At 43.2% G+C, this 16,188-nt stretch overlaps 1 protein-coding gene across 7 annotated transcripts in view; it reads right to left on the bottom strand.

Moving 5' to 3' along the window:
• Positions 1–591: 591 nt before the first annotated feature.
• Positions 592–16,188, bottom strand: part of LOC102569358 (E3 ubiquitin-protein ligase Topors) — a 93,647-nt gene continuing 78,050 nt past the window's right edge. For 6 of the 7 annotated variants that reach the window (XM_059724601.1, XM_059724602.1, XM_059724603.1 and 3 more), the window contains 3 exons: positions 8,288–8,402; positions 5,676–6,509; positions 592–2,761 (listed from right to left, as the gene is read on the bottom strand). In XM_059724601.1, coding sequence (XP_059580584.1) covers positions 1,068–2,759 — 1,692 coding nt within the window. In that variant the 5' untranslated portion in view covers positions 2,760–2,761; positions 5,676–6,509; positions 8,288–8,402 and the 3' untranslated portion in view covers positions 592–1,067. The remainder of the gene's footprint in view (positions 2,762–5,675; positions 6,510–8,287; positions 8,403–16,188) is intronic. The other variant, XM_059724606.1, reaches the window with a different exon arrangement.

The following is a 16,188-nucleotide window of genomic DNA, read 5'->3' as shown; positions in this document are numbered from 1 at the left end:
TCTCCCAAGCATACCAGACTGAGATGTCACAGTTGCAGGATGGTTTCACTGCCTCATTTTCAGAGTGAGGAAACGGTTCTCAGCAGCCCTCTCAGGAATTCAGTGGAATGAATATATACATTATCTTTGAGTTAGATCCACAAAAAGACTTAGGCACCCAATAGCCTGCCTAGCTGTGCCCTGCCGGGACCTAAATTCTAAATCGAGATCCTTAAAGCTGCTTTGCCACCAATCAAATCTTGCAAGAACCTGAAGTCCACAGGCATGTTAGTTTCAACAACAAAGTTTCCCTGGTACCTGGGGACCAAAGTCCTTTCTATATATTAAGGCCACAGGTACAGGTGTACAAGACAAACACAAAAAAGGAGGCTAGCTTAAAATAATAAAATAGGAATGAAGAGTGGGAAAAATGTTCTGAATAGAGGTAAGTGAAAATTGGAACTTCTATCCTGTGGGAAATTCAACTTTTTTACATTTGTTTCAGGCCTTAATTAGCCTGAAAACCTAAATACTGTGATATTTCATGGAACCAAAAGTCCAATTTTCACTCACTTCTACTCTTAAGAATTAATTAGAAAATGATTACACTTGTTGAAAAATATTTATTTGGCAGAAACTGCAGTATACATTAAAATACAATTGACAGAAAACAATCCTGACCACCTTTATTAGGCTACTAAACATACTGCAGGAAGCAAAAGGTACATATACCCCTGAAGACGGACAACAAAAAGGAAGAACAAAATGAATCATTATGGTTACATGATGACTTGTAAGCAGCTAAGCATGAAAAAGGTGCACTTCTGTGACTTCACTACTTACCCTGCTCTCCCCATAAAAAAAAAAAAAAAAATAGTCCGAGGAATCCAACCAAATGCCAGAACTATGACACACAAGGTCAGTCATGAAAAGTGCAATCATCAGAACTTTTTCCCCAGATTATCTTTAGACTTTCCATTAGAATATTTAAACACACATTTTTTTCAAATATAAGAATTTATTAGTCTATAATGAGTGTCATCTCACCAAGAGAATGTGATGAATGTCCTCACTTCCCTCTCTGTGATTTATGATCTTCTGATACATGGGAAGCACCAACTGTCCCTTTTTTTACTAGAAGTACTTGGCAAGTATTCTGTAGGAGGTAGTTGCTGATTGTTAGTGATTTCCTCTTGGTGGGACAGGAGCTGCTCATTGTTATCTGTTCCCACTGCCTTAGACTGACTCATTTCAGATGGAAAAGTCTCCTCTTCTTTGGGCTGAATTTGTTTACTGTTACCCATTTCTTCTGCTTGTGACTGGATGTTCTGTGGGTTAGGGGTTTCTCCTGATTCAAGATGACTCTGTGGGTACTGGAATGGTATATCAGGCCTTTCATTACCTGACAGACTGCCACTAGAAGCAGCTGAGCATTCACAAACATGACTGCTGCTAAAGCAAGCCTCCCTTACAGATTGCAGATGCTTTACTTCTTCCTCATGTTTCATGTCCAGAAAACTGGGGAGTGATTCAACAAAGTATGATGCCATTCTCTCAGCTATTGTACTGATGATGGAATTCTTAAAGGAAGAGCAGTTATTGTCCTCATCTGAATGTGTGTCCCTCCGAAACCACCTCTGGAAATTGTCTCTTCTGGCAAGTTCTTCAGAAGACCCAAGAGTGAAAACCGAATCATCAACAGCCTGCTCCACACTTGACCAACTTGATCCTGGGACTTCATCATCTGAAGGCTCCTCATCATTACTGGCTGTTGATTCATCAGCAGTAGTATGACAATGACTCTCCTCCTCTTCCTCCTGCTCCAATTCTTCAGAACCTTCTTCCTCATCTGAAGATGTAGTAAGAGAAGAGTAAGACTGGTATACCTCTTCATGCAGAGGAAAAGGAATATCATAACTGGCTCGCCAGTCATATACCTTACTGTTGAAAGGAGATCGGGCAAAGTTGATGAATTCGTGCAAGAAGTGATTGGTGTAATAGAGCAAGTGAGGCTGTAAGATATCTGCAAATGCTTGACTCTCAAGATCATAATAAGTCATATTATGTAAGATGATATGCTGTATATCATTGACTAAAGACACATGAGAACCACACAGTACTCTCAATTCACGCTTTAGCCAGGGAACTAATCTTCGAAGGCTGCCTGGGTTTTGATGAAAAAAATCTGCGGAGATGTTCCTGTAGAATCCTCCAGACGGGACACTTCTCACCCTCACACCAGATCTATAGAGTGCTCTCCTGAACTTAATTGTTAACTGCTCCCGTACTTTCCCAAGAGATATTCCACCTGGATGAGATGTTCTCCTTATTGCGAAACGTCTCACCAGCTCATCAATTGCTCTCTCCCTCACTCGAGTTAGTGGACCTGAAAATCCATCATGCAGAATCCCATCATCTAGTGGGGATTCAGGCCTTTGAGTAGAAGCTGACCTTACCTCAAAAATGACAGATGACCTATTCTCCACAGGTAGGACATATTCCTCAAAGTCATTGTCAGCTTTGATGCTATGAAAGAATGAATAAAAATGCTGCTTGCAGAGAGGACATTCTGCTTTCCTTTCTGACCACTCCTGTATACAAACAAAACAAAACCCATGGAAACATGGATTTAAGTAGGATGCATTTTGGATTCTCTCCAAGCAAATAGGGCATCTTGAGTCTGAAGATGCATCTGTTGGCATAGACATATTTTCATTGCTTGTCCCAGCTGTGGAAGAAAAGCTGCCATCAGTTTTAAACTCTTCACTCGAGGATGCCATATCTGATGAAAAAGAAAAAGAAGCAGATCAGTAGGTTGATTCAGTGGTAGGCTTGTCTGGCTAGAGTAATGGGAGGAAATGGCTTGTTTTACCACTCCACCTGGTTTCTAAATATCTTTTTTGTCTAGAGCACATATATCCAGTGTTCCCTGTAAGGGTTACTGATCAGTGAGCAATCCTGGCTGGGATTACGCTGGTGTCTCAGTGTGCCCACCCCTCCCCCATCCTGCAGCAGCCTGTGGCTGCGTTGGGGCAGGTGGCGAACAACCAGACACAAAGCCAGCAGTGGTGGCAGAGAGAGCATTGGCATCCCCCTTGCTACAGCACTGGGTGTCCCCCCGAGGCCAGCACCCAGGGGCCATGGCCCCCTACCTCCCCCCACATTGGTTTGCCACTGTGTGCGCTGCATTAAATGTTATTGCATGGTATGATTTTTTTATTGTGCACAGCCATGCATGCATATAGCTTAGAGGGAACATTGCATATATCCACTCAACTAGTCGTGGTAAAAATCTTCTACTATAGGAAGAATACTGAAAGATGACAGGGAAGAAAAAGCTTCCTTTGAGGGTAATTACTACCATGCAACTTTTGTCCCAAATGCTAGCTACAACCTAAAGCCAAGCCAACTTTCTCTAAGCCTGACCCTACCATAACTTAAGCAGGGTGACTGGGACAGTACATTTATGGCAGGGACCACTGCTCTGGGAATGACACAGTTGCCTGGAACTGCCTAGCTGCACCTCTGAAATAAGTGCTACCTAACTCCACGCAAGAAATGGATCAGATTCTGGAAACCTGATTTCAATCGGATTACTGATTTCCAGAGGAGTTTAAGGAACCTGGATGCTTAATACTCTTTGTTCATTTGAAAGTATCAGTCCATGGGAGTAAAGGCAGCATACTTTTCCTCAGAAAGACAATCTGCAAAGTATGATACTGTCTGGCCCACTGAAATTACTCAGTCTGTCTCAGATGGCTTTTCCCCTCACATTAGCTCAGTTCAATAGGGAATTATCTAACTTCAGTTTTCTGTGATCAAGATTTTTTGGAAATGCCTTGAGGGTTTCAGGTGTTTTAATTTGTGTGTTCAACTTGAGAGACTGCACCTGAAGAGAAGGGAGGAAGGAGGTATTCAGGCCTCTTTAAAAATATACATCTAAAGTTGGATATTCAAACTGATGAGCCCAAAATTAACAGTTCTGTTTGAAAATACTGGCAAAGTCCCAGCAAAGCCAAGTGATTTCAAAAGGGAAACTTCTCCCTGCCCAAGACAGCAAGAGACTTCAGGGGCTACTAAATTGCTAGAGTTCATTTTTAAACTATCAGTTAGCAGCCCACCATTGCTCTCTCATTTGTCCTGGGCCTCTTTGCTTAAAAGAAAGGAAAAAACAAAACAAAGGAAACAGAATTGCCCACGCTTTAATTCTCATCAATTTTCCCAAAGGAATGACAACCCTTCCTCTCACCATACTATTTTTAGATCAGTTATTAAGACAAGTAGGGTTACTGGAATACCCTTGGGTTCCATGAGATCTTTTTCAGGATAACATGGGGCACGATGAAATATTAGCAGTGTTAGAGGTGCAAACATCTACACATGGTTCACAAACTAAACCCAGAGTTTTCAGATAGGAATCCATAGTGTCAAAAATATTTTGACCCGTTATGGTTTTTCTGTGCTCTTTGAAACATAAAAATTGCTTTATTATTTTTCAGTAGTCAAAAAAGAGGGAAAGCTAAGAGCAGCATTTTCAAAAAGGAACCTTGAGTCTAATGAGTGGTTCCTCAAGTTGGAAAAGGTTGGGAACTACTGATATAGATCAACCCTTCAATGGCAGTAGGGAAGGGGGAGGAAAATGAGGGAGGGGGAAGGGGGTGGAAAGATGCACCCAAAAATCCATTGGCAAATACCAGAGGCTCATTCTTACAACTCATCTTTTAAAAACTGAGCAAAACATGGAGACCTAAAAGCTGAAATAATTTGTTTTCAATAAGCATCATGATTTAAAAGACATGATTCAGAACCTATTCTTGAAACAACTTCACCACTAGAAAAGAAAAATAAAATATGTTCATCCTTGGTGAATGGCATTAAATAACTAATGACTTATACTCTTCATATGACCCAAAATGTACCTAACCTTCCTCCCCCAATCTCAGTGATTTTTAACCCCTGTAAGTACCCTGAGAGCTTTGTCTGTTGGATATTATATATTTCCATTATATCTGCCACCTTCCCCACCTATTAGAATGGAAAGCAACCCTCTCAATGTCATGGCCCTTGCATTACCAACACCTATAGGGACTTAAATGAGACTTTTCTCCAGCCTGCAAAATGCTGCAGGATTCTTCATATAGTCATGGTTCTTGTTAAAGCAGGTGGAAGACAAAGGTGACTCAACTGCTTCAGAACTAGAACTAGAAAGAAACATAGGTGACTTCTTGCCTACTGAAAGCTTTGCATTTTCATGTCACTGACCTCCAAATAAGAGTTGCACTTCAGACAGATGGATGCTCAGCCATATTAAGAAGCAACACATGAATAATTCAGACATCTGTGACAAGTGATAAAGGGTCTGGAAATAAAGTGACTCAAGGTCTTTGTGAATAGATTTAAAAACCACCACAGACATAATAAACATGTGTATTACAAGAGCATCAACAGGCCTGCAGTGGAGAGGATGCTGGACAAACATGAGACACTGTCCTACCAAAAGTCCAGAACAAACTTTCAGATATTAAAGAGTAAGTAATTTTGGGGGAAATATATGCTGTCTGCATCTTCATATGTAATTAAAAAAAACGAAGCCCTGTTCTAAATCCAAAGCACAGCTCACATTTGATTATGGAATCACTACTGATATCCATGAATAAGAAACACAAGTAATAGTAAACACTTTGTAAAATGCTTACCTCAAAGTAGGTCCAAAAGGTTGTATTGTTGGCTTTTCTGTTGCACTCCCTTATATCTCTTCTTCATTCCAATTTGGCATGGGCACCTCTCTCCTTTATAATATGTCTCTCTCTTTCTTTCCTCATGTCTTCAACTCTTCTCTTGGTCTCTTATAGCTTCAAAAGCCCATGTCTCCTCTGCTCCTTCAGACAACATTCTGATTGGATCTTTTTGGTGATGTCACAACCACACACCAGCTCATAATAGTTGCATAGCTGGGTCCTTGTTGTTATAATAAATACATTCAAAATTGCAAAGCAAGTCATGTTAATCTGGTCCCTTTGTAGAGGAAGTGGTTCAAGAGGGTGTTACCTGTCCTTGGGACCTGTCCTCGTCTCTGCATCTGGCTCCTATGGCTGGACAGTGCGGGGCTCCTACAAGTTGGCAGTGGAGTGCTGTTTCTGCTGTGTGCCAGTACCCAGCTCCTACAACTAAGTGGCACTGGGCTTTTCCAGCTGGACTCCTATGCCCAGATAGGGCAGGGCTGCTGCAGATGCTGCAAAGGTTCTGGGCAGTGGGGGCATCACTCTAGTGCCTCCTCTAAGACAGTGCTTGAGCCTAGTGTGCCTCTCAGCCCTTAGTTACACTACTGGGGGCATCCAGCTACTTCAGGCCTTGAAGCGCTCTACATTCCTAGTTCTCTTAATAACAGAGTATTAAATATGGTTTCTTACACTGTGGAAAGGAGTGAAAGGAAAAGGCCAGTGAAGGGACAGAAGACAATTAGATGCTTTCCCCAGTCCCTGACATTCTTCCTTTAGTATTCATTTCCATAGCACTGTGGTAAGACATTCCTGTGCCACAAGAGAAAAGGACGGAAGGAAATTTTCAAATTAAAATAAAGAAAGTTTAAATTCAATGCCTCAAAACTATTTTATTTTCATCTTTACTTGCTGATTAAAGTCTGGAAACTAAATATTTGGAATGTACACATTTTCCAAATATTAGGATTTTGTTTTAGGGTTCCTTCCCAACATAAGAAATCTATTATGTGAAAGTTGGGGTGGATGGGGGGGGAGGGGGGAAGAGGAAGAGGAACAATTTTTACTTTTTTCTATATAAGTGGGTATTTCTTTTTGAAAACAGAACAAAAATAAAGTTCCAAGAAAAACCTGAAAATGTCACAGCAATTTGTGGGATGGCCTTTTCCTGCTTCCTTAACTGCTTAAGTAGATCAAGAGTTGCCAGCCTTTTGGAAACAAAAGTATTGTAGTTGGCCAAGGTGCTGGTATTCCTTTCAGATGCAGATAGTAATCTCACCAGACTGATAAAGTGCAAGGAATATAGAAGGACATTGGAAGCCTCAGAATCCTGGGAAAAACTGTCCCTAGGAAAAGCTTATAACAGCATTTCAAAATGCACGGAGCATTTTATGGCAGGTTCAACGCTATAGAAGGCAAGGTGGAGCTACAATACACAGAATCAGGACATTTCAATGGTGAGTTATAGCTACCTTTATTCCTCTTACTTCTGTGGACAAATTAAAAAAAAAAAAAATCACAACTAGCAAAGCCTATTCCTAGATCTCTATGGTTATCTTTAAGGCCCAAGATAGTTTTTCTTAGGGTGGCCTGGGGGAGTTCTGATCCAGAGCTGTAGGGGGGGCATCTGTCTCCTGTTAGCAAGAAGCCATTCATCCCGAGGAGTTAGCTGGAGTCCTAATGTAAATAAAGCATGCATGCAAAGTGCCTTTGGTGGCAATTAATATACAGCAAGTAGCCGCTTGAAATCTTAGCATGGTATCAAAAGGGAATGCAAAAGAAGGAGATTCTTTCCCAAAGGCAGGGTATCTTTTCAAAGCAGTTTTCCTTGACAATTGCTTTATCTAATTTTTAAGATTTGCTACTGCCTTTAGCACAAACAGCCTCTGAAAGAGGGAACAAAAGGTCAGGTTTTTCTCTCTTGGTTAAAGAGAAACCATATGAAAGTGAAACAGACTTTTTTTTTCTTTATTCTGAAAACACCACCCACATCCTCCACAAATCACTCACATTTCTCAAAACAAAAGTGGCTGTTCCAGCCAATAACTAACCTCAAGCTAACAAAACAAACTGTTCTTCCCTACTCCAAAACAAGGTCTGCAGTGTGAGACATTTTATTATATCTGAGGCAGCTTTAGGTAGTGGTGGGAGGGATTGTTTAGGAAATGAAAAGACCAGAGAGTCATAATGGAAAATATCTTTCAGACTTGCTCCATCTGGAGAAGCAAGTGGTTAATAAGCCACATCCATGCTGATGATTAGCACTATATGTTTATCCAAGTATGTTGTAAGTGACTAAGGGAATTTTATGAACATAGGTTTTATTTGTATATGACAGCTTCAGTGGTCTCACACCATAAGAGATATTGTAATGGGTTTACATACGTATGTTTTTTGGTGTAATTAAAATAAATTTGCTTTTATTCTAGCCGTTTACTCCACATTAAAACACTGTTTTAAGAGGACAAGAAATATGCAAAAGGAGGAGGAACAGTGAATTGAACTTTCACCTTGCTACGCGTATGCCTCCTTCATTCTTTGAGATGCAGCCTGGTATAGCAAATAAAGAAATACAATAAGAGTTAAATTACCTGGTGCCAGCTCCACCACAGACCTGCATAGTGACCTTAGGAAGCCGCTTCTTCTATGAGCCTTTGACTTTCAGTCTGCCATTTATTTTTCATACCAGTATTTAAATGGAAAGCACTGCAGGACAGATTATGGACAAATTCAATTCCTAGGATTACAGAGCATGGATGTACAGTAGGGCCTCTATGTACTACAAATAGTACATAGTTTCTCCTGAGAATAAATCTGTGAATTGGTATTCTTTCTTCCATCCTTTGAAGTACACATTCCCTTCATTAACAATGAGACAGGGAATGTATCAGAGTCACGAAGCATCTCCAATAAATATGGGTCAGCAGGAGTTTTCCAGTGCCAAAAATTGTTTGCTTCCCCCATTTGGTGGAAAAATTATGAGCATCCTTTAATCACAGAGATAGGGCTAGAATTCCATCCTGATTGGTCAAGATTCAACAAAAAGTGATAAAGGAATATTAGAGCTAGTAATTATTTTACTATCTTATTAAAATATATATAATAAAGAATCATAAATGCTGTTTTTAAAGTGGGTTAAAACAATCTAAGGTCCATTTTTCATGATAGTAACTACTGTACATCTCATGTTCCTTTCAGCATTATTATTGCTTTTAAAGCATTTTTCATATAAAACACAGTTACAGTTAATTGACTGGAGGTATAAAGCTAAGAGTACACGCAGACTTTACACCTAAATCAATCTAACCCTAGTTAGGCCAATTTAAGCACCTTGTGGATAGATTTAAGTCTGTAAAGATGTTTGGGGAGGATAGATGGGATGAAAAAATGGCTGACCCAAACTTACTTAGTTCACTTTATCAGATGAACTAAGCTAGAAATCGGGAATGGGTTAACCCAATCTAACAAATGTCTCTTTACGTTCAGAATGCAGCCCCTGGGCTGGGAAAGCAACAGCCTCTCACCCCAGCCCCAGGGTTGTGCTCTTTTTATCCCCCAACCCACCTATGTTTAGCCCCTGATCCCTGTACCCCCCAGACAGAGAAGCCCTCAGCAGACACAACAACCACCCACCTGCCCTGCAGACCCACCAACCCCTCTGATCCTGCCAGCCCATTGCAGACCCACTACCTCCCTCCCCTCTCTACGATCCTGACTTAGATCAGGTTCCTGCCATGGATTCTGGCACTGGTGAATGTCTGCTCAAGTGCAACCCAATCTATGATCACACAGCTTAAAGTAAAATGTGCAGATTGAGGCCCCAGTAGTAACAATTTGAAATGTGGAGACACTGATACACAGGTCTTGGAGCCACTCTAATTAAAGCACTCCCATCCCTGCAGCACATGTAAAAATACCCCAGAAGTCTTGCATGCCCTAAAACAGTAGTCACCATTTTGTCTAGAAAAATGCTTATATCTTGTCCACCCATTTAGGATGCCATAAGTATAATTTCCCCAGTCTGCACCCATCTGTTACTTCTCTTCTTTGTTTCTGAGAAGAAACATTCATTTCATTTTCAGTGAAAAATGCAGTATGGTTAGATATAGCTGGCAGGACAAAGAAACAAAAAAGTGTATGTGTGGATGGGTGATATAAGCTACTGGAACTGAAAAGTTAAATTAGTATCTGGCTACACAAACACCCCCAGAGATCATTAGAAGTAAACAGAAAATCAAGTCTGATCATGACCAGATGATTTTCTGGTCTATCAGGTGGCAGATTCCTGTGCTCAACTTTTAAATAGGTGGAACATGACTACACAGATGCAAGTGCTCTCAAGCATCACTTGGAGAAGTCAAGTAGCCTCCTCAGTAGGCACAGCACTTAATTCTTTTGTCAGGTTCGCTGTCTTCGGAATTTGCTCAGAATCTTTATCTTCTATTCCATATGGAAATATGGGAAAGAGATTCTGTTTACTCTGTACTTACATTGGTGACAAGTTGATCCCCAGGAACTGCATGTAACATCTGGCTTATGGCCATGTGGCATCTATCCTAATGCAAGTTCTATGTATAATAGACAATAAGCCTGAAAAATCTGTAATGGCTCAAGATAAGGTCCCCAATGCCTCATCCTTGGTTTGACCAACTTTTTCTCCAGCAAGATGAGAATTTTAACTCGGCATTAATCATTGTTCTGAAAACTTCTAGATCCTACTTCTATACTAGTCCTTCCTCTCAGGCATTTTTCAGGTCAAGATAATTAATCCAGAACTTAAAACTTCTTATTTTCTCCCTCCACCTTCCCAAACTTCCCATTTCCCAACCCCAGTTGCATTCTTCCACAGCTAGTAAATAGAGTGAGATTCGCAGGTTTGCTGACTTTATCACCCTATGAAATCCAAATAGACCTGTCACAGCTAGGTCAAGAAGACTGGAAGGACTACAAAGGCTAAATTTGAATCAGAACTATAGATCAAAATAATGAGGAAATGTACTATCAATGACGCTTCCCCAAGATCTCTCTCAGATGGCATGATAGTTTTAAATAAGTTTCTCTGCCCATTAAATGCACACACGCACGCACGCACGCACACACTTGTGTGGACATAATATTCCATCTTTAAGCAATAATTGATTCAAGCTCTCTGAAACTACAGTTACTTGCTACAAAGACGTAATAAGTACTTCAGACAACCCCAGCAGATTCAACTTTTATCTCATGCTACACAAGACAGTAGATTTTAGGTTCAAAGTTTTTCCAATCTACTTCAGTTTTACCTGTTTTCTTCCCCATCCCTTCAGAGTCCACATTAAGTCTATTTCTACACTAAGTGGCCTCTGCAACTATCACCAACCCACCAAGTGCATGCAAGCCTTCACTCTTCTAGGAAAAACACTACGGGTTCTGGTACTATGGATGATGAAGCACAGTCTGGGAGAGCACCAGATGCTGAATGGACCATGCAGCTAGCTGAGCAGCCTCTCTGTGTACCTTTAGCCACCTGCGGGCTACTGGCAGAATGGATGATTGTGTCCTGAATGGAGGTGTTCTGCCTATAAAACTTTATAATGCAGATTAGCAAAGAGACCTAAGTTGTTCAGACTGTACACCACAAATGGATGCCATTGAAGGGTACAGTATGTTAAACTGAAAGCTCAGGAATGCAATAAAAAACAAGATTCTATACCAACTTTAAGGCAAAATGTCATCTGAGCAGACTCAGAAGACAGTAGGACACTCAGAATGCCTAGCTAGAAATTGTTCTTCACACTTAATTTTCAAGCTGACTTCCTTGGCATAACATTTTAGATCCTTCCTCTTTTATCTGAGCATCTTGCTGTGCAAAAGTAATCTGTTTGGTTTGTTTGCATTTCCAGTGAAGATCTTGGCAACAGAGATCCTAGTTTCCTTTCTTTTGTGCACAAGTCACTTGGGCTTGCAATCTATCTTCCAGGTGACTTAAGGTTAGGCAACCAAATATCTGTGAGGTTTGCCTACCTCAAATGCTGAAACATCATTTGAGGTGAAAAACCACTAGTTTGGAAGGGGCTGGCCTTGCAAAATGGGGAACTGCTCCATGTCTAGGGCCCCTAAGCATTATCACAGAACCAGAAAAATAGGGCTGGATAGGGTTTCAGGCAGCCATCTAGCCCAAATCCTCCTTATTACCTGCCCCCAATTCAAGGCATGATCATCTTGGTCTAAGCGAGGGGTGGGCAAAATATGGCCTGCTAACTGACAGCATCCAGGCTGCAGCTGCCCATGTCACTGCACATGGGGCAAAGCCCAGCCCACACTACACTCCAGCCTGCACCTGCTGATGGCATGGCCTTGGCCCCAGCCAGTATGCATAGCTTCCCAGTAGAGCTGCTCATGCTGCTGCTGCAGTGGCCCAGCTACTGCTTGGCTCCTCCTGCCTCCAGTTGCTCCTCCTCCTGCCCTTCTGCACCACTCTAGGCAGCAAGTAGTGTAGGGAAGTGGATGTGGCTGTGGGGGCACATGCCAGGCACCACATGCCCAAACAGGTGTAACCCGAATGGTACTCCAAGATGTACCCCCTCTCCAATTGAAGTGATCAGAGCAGGTTCACGAGCCCTGAGGGAGGTGGAGGGACCCTCCTTCCCTATTAAGCAGAGCCAGATCACCAATGGGGACTTAACCATACACCTTGTAAAGAGAGAAACAGTGGTAGGAACATAACATATAAACCAGGGGGCTATAGGGGACACTGCAATACCCCGAGGGGATGGGATTCAATAAAGGTTAGGCATTAACATTTGTAGACATATTCATCTAGTTAATAAAAGATAGGTTGAACAAAATATAAAAACACAAACAACACAATAAGCAAAACTAAATGACAAAATATAAAATGCACAAAATACAAAGCACCAAATAACAAGAGATACCTGAAGGGGGAAAATGCAATGACCCCCCTCCACTCCAACAAGTTTCTCCCCTGTTACTTCACTCACCCCTACTTGACACAGCTAAGACTTGAACTCAGATCTCCCACATGGTAGGCAGAAACTCTATCACACAGTTTCCATTGCTGGGCTGGGTCCTGGCTGCTGGGGCTTTTGACCTTCTGGAAGCTCCTACCTCACGTTGCGCTGCCCTGCCTCTTGTTGGAGAAACTGGAAGCAGAGCTGGGAGCCTCTCAGGTCACTGCACAGCTTTCTGCTGGAGCCAGGCAAGGAACCTCTCCTGCTGGCTATCACCTCTTGCTGGGGATCCCGGAGTCCAGCAGGGAGCCTCTCCTGCCAGCCATGCTGCTGAGAGTTCAACTGCTGCCTGTGGGTCCTGCTCCTTTATGCTCTTCTGGGGCAACTCCTCCCCCCGCTGGCCCAGCTCTTTCCAGCTCTTTGAAACTAGTTTCTCATCATCCCTTGCAGGTCTCCTCCAAGTCAGCTGCGCTGCACCTTTTATCCCCCTCCAGGTGACCCGAGGGGCCAATCAGGGGACATGAAGGGTGAGTCTCTGGTGCCTGATTGGTGAGGAAAGGGAATCCCAAGCCCTCCAATCAACTTTTACCCTTTCAAAACCCCTGGGCCAAATCACTACCAGCTGTAGGATAAAGTGCCAGGCATAGGATAAAGCGCAGCTGGGTGGCTCTTGACCCAGCATATGGGGCTCCAGTTCCTGACTACTTTCTACTCACTCAGCCCACCTCACACAATGAGTAGCAACCTGTAGGCAGCCAAGTGTGTGAAAGATAGCACTAATGGGAAGCTGTGCATGCTGGCCAGGGCCAGGACTCGTTCAGGCAGAAGGGCAAAGCAGGATGCTCCAGGCAGGAGCAGGTGTTGCTCGGTTCCCTGCAGAACATCATGGGGGCAGCTACAGGCTGAATGGGAGGAAAAGGACTAGACCTGTATCATAACACCTGGGTGAACTCTGCTGCATATGCTCCCTCCCAGCTCCCCCTGCCCCTGCTTCTCCCACCCCTGGCCAACTCCCGGGACCTAGCACACAGGCAGTCCCCCCCCCCCCACACACACACATGTGCACACCAACACCCATACACTTGCACCCTACACCACCTACCATCCACCCCCCACACACACACAGTCCCCACCTCCCCCTTCCAAATATACAAAAATAAGACTTTATTTTGGGCTATTATGCAATCACCCATATGGAAACCAGTAAAAAAACATAAATCAGAACAAAAATGTTTTTTTTAAATAAAATTAAAATGTTATAGTAGATGTTTGATTTTATATATATATATATATATATATATATATATATATATATATGTCTACAATTTGTTAAAATGATGCCTTCTGAAAGATTCTGTGTGCGGCCCCCAACAGCCCACCAAAACTCATTAAGTTTGGGCAGCCAAAATAATTTCATTCAAGTTTGTTTAAGCCTCTCTTAAAAACTTGCAAAGATAGGGATTCCACCACCTTTCCAGGTAATCACTGAGGCACTGAACTTGGAAAGACGTAGGCTAGGGAAACAGCATTTATATGTAACTTCCTAGACAAGGTGAACTGGTGAACTGTAAAAAAACTGTTGAGAAAAGAAATTGGGGGAGTTACATTTGTGAAACTTCTAAATGCAGAAGGAAAGCCCAATGGCTGTGGTATGGTAGAGTTTAGGAATAAGGACTATTTACAGAAAGCGCAAGAGATGTTGAAGCAATATGAACTTGGGGTGAGACCTTTTAGCATTAAGGCAGGCCCAAGGGGACAGTGGATTAGAAGGGGGTCTTGATGTATCCAGGGGCATGTTCTGAGGACTGGGAAACTTGCTAGGCTGCTGCGGTTACCAGAGTTACCCTTGATTGTCCCAGAACAGAACAGTTGACCTTGAAGTAATAGAAATGTGAAAGTGGGCTGAATCTGGGTTACAGGTTGGGTCAATGAACTGAGTCCAAAGGTCAGCAGGGAAGAAGAGTTCAAGGAAACATTTAGTGTGGTGTGAGTGGCAAAGGCAACAGATAGCAACGTGGATAAAACTGGCAGGGACTGAAGTCGAGGCAGGGTCATGTTTGAGCAGCCCTTAGAGGCCATCCAGGCAGCTTCAGGCTATGATAGATGATATTTGTCAGAAAACAGATGCAGGTTGGGACAGACATCAGATCCACCTCCTATGAGCAATTCCATGTGGCAACACACACAGATGTACAAGGGCTCTCTGATTTAAGGACTACTGAGGACTGGGACAGGAGAAAAGCCAAATCAGAATGTCCTAGACCTGCACCCAAGCAGCCTGCATGAAGGCAGATGACTAGGCAAACAGTATAAAAAGAGAAGAGACTATAAGGAACATCTGTGCCATGGGGCTGAAGGCTGAACATTAAGCTATGCCAGAAGGAGCAAGTTGGGTCATGTGGGAACCAGGCGTACTACGGTCACAGAGAATGCAGTGGGCTAAACTGGCTGTGCGGGGCTACAGAAGCAGGGCCATAGGCTGTCCCTTAATTAAAAGGGGAAACTCCTGTGCATGGCTGGGGGAGCCATATGACAGGAAGGGGGTGGGGTATCAAGGCATATATGCCCAGGGCCTGAACTAAAGCAGGCAGCTGGACCCTACATACTACAGGAAGAGGAGCTCCCTAGGGAAGCAGGCTGCAGGTCCATGGATACCCAAGTTACCCACAGGAGCAAGAGTGAGTTTGTTGCAGGGAAGCATAGCTAGTGGTAGGTTATTGACCCAGAGAGGGGAAGAACTCTATGGAAGCAGTCTGCCTGTATTACTGTTATGCTGATGTTTGTGTTCATTTAGAGCTGGAGGACCAGGTTGTTGTAGCTATGGGGGTGGTTTGGAGGACACAGGGGTGCCTGAGACACACCCAGTAAAGAGTTCCCTAGCAAGAGACTGGAGCAGGGGCCAGGGACCCTAGGTCCCTGAGGCCCAGAAGCACATGCGTGAAAGGCAGGGCTGGGTCCTAAAAGCTGAGACCTAAGACAGTGGACCTTGGGCTAGGGGGCCCAGCTAGAGAAAAGAGGCTGAAGCCAGGGAGGTGGAAGCCCTAGCAAAGGTTTGGAGCTTGAGGGGGTAAGTGCAGAGTCCAGGCCAAAGCCCACCCCCTCTGAACGTTGACTAACATCTGTTAGGCATGGGTGTGGCTATGGGGGCAGCTGGAAGTCATGATTATTGCCCCTAAGGCACAACTGGGGCTGCCTTAAAGAAGAAACCCATCTCATAGAGTTTAGGACAGAGAAGACCCAAGGGCTATAACCTGAGAAAAGGCACCCAAGAAGAGGTACCCTGGCCTCTGGAGGCATCCTCCCCAGTTAAAAGATGCTAAGATCAAGTCATGGCAGGTGAGAGATAGGAAGTAAAGGGAGACCAGAGGGCAGGTAGGTCTGACCACTAGGGGGTATCAAATGCCAGGCAGACTCCTTGATCCTGTCACACCAATGTACATTTCTCTTCTTGCAGTCTATGATCATTACTTGTTATGCCAGGTCATAGGCAGCCAGGTCTGAGGGTACCTCGGGGTCAGAAGCAGCAGCCGAGTTCTAAGGGG

The sequence above is a fragment of the Alligator mississippiensis genome, chromosome 3 (assembly GCF_030867095.1).
Source record: "Alligator mississippiensis isolate rAllMis1 chromosome 3, rAllMis1, whole genome shotgun sequence".
Classification (NCBI taxonomy): Eukaryota; Metazoa; Chordata; order Crocodylia; family Alligatoridae; genus Alligator; species Alligator mississippiensis.
The sequence above is the reverse complement of the archived record's forward strand: the minus strand, read 5'-3'. Positions and strand labels throughout refer to the sequence as shown.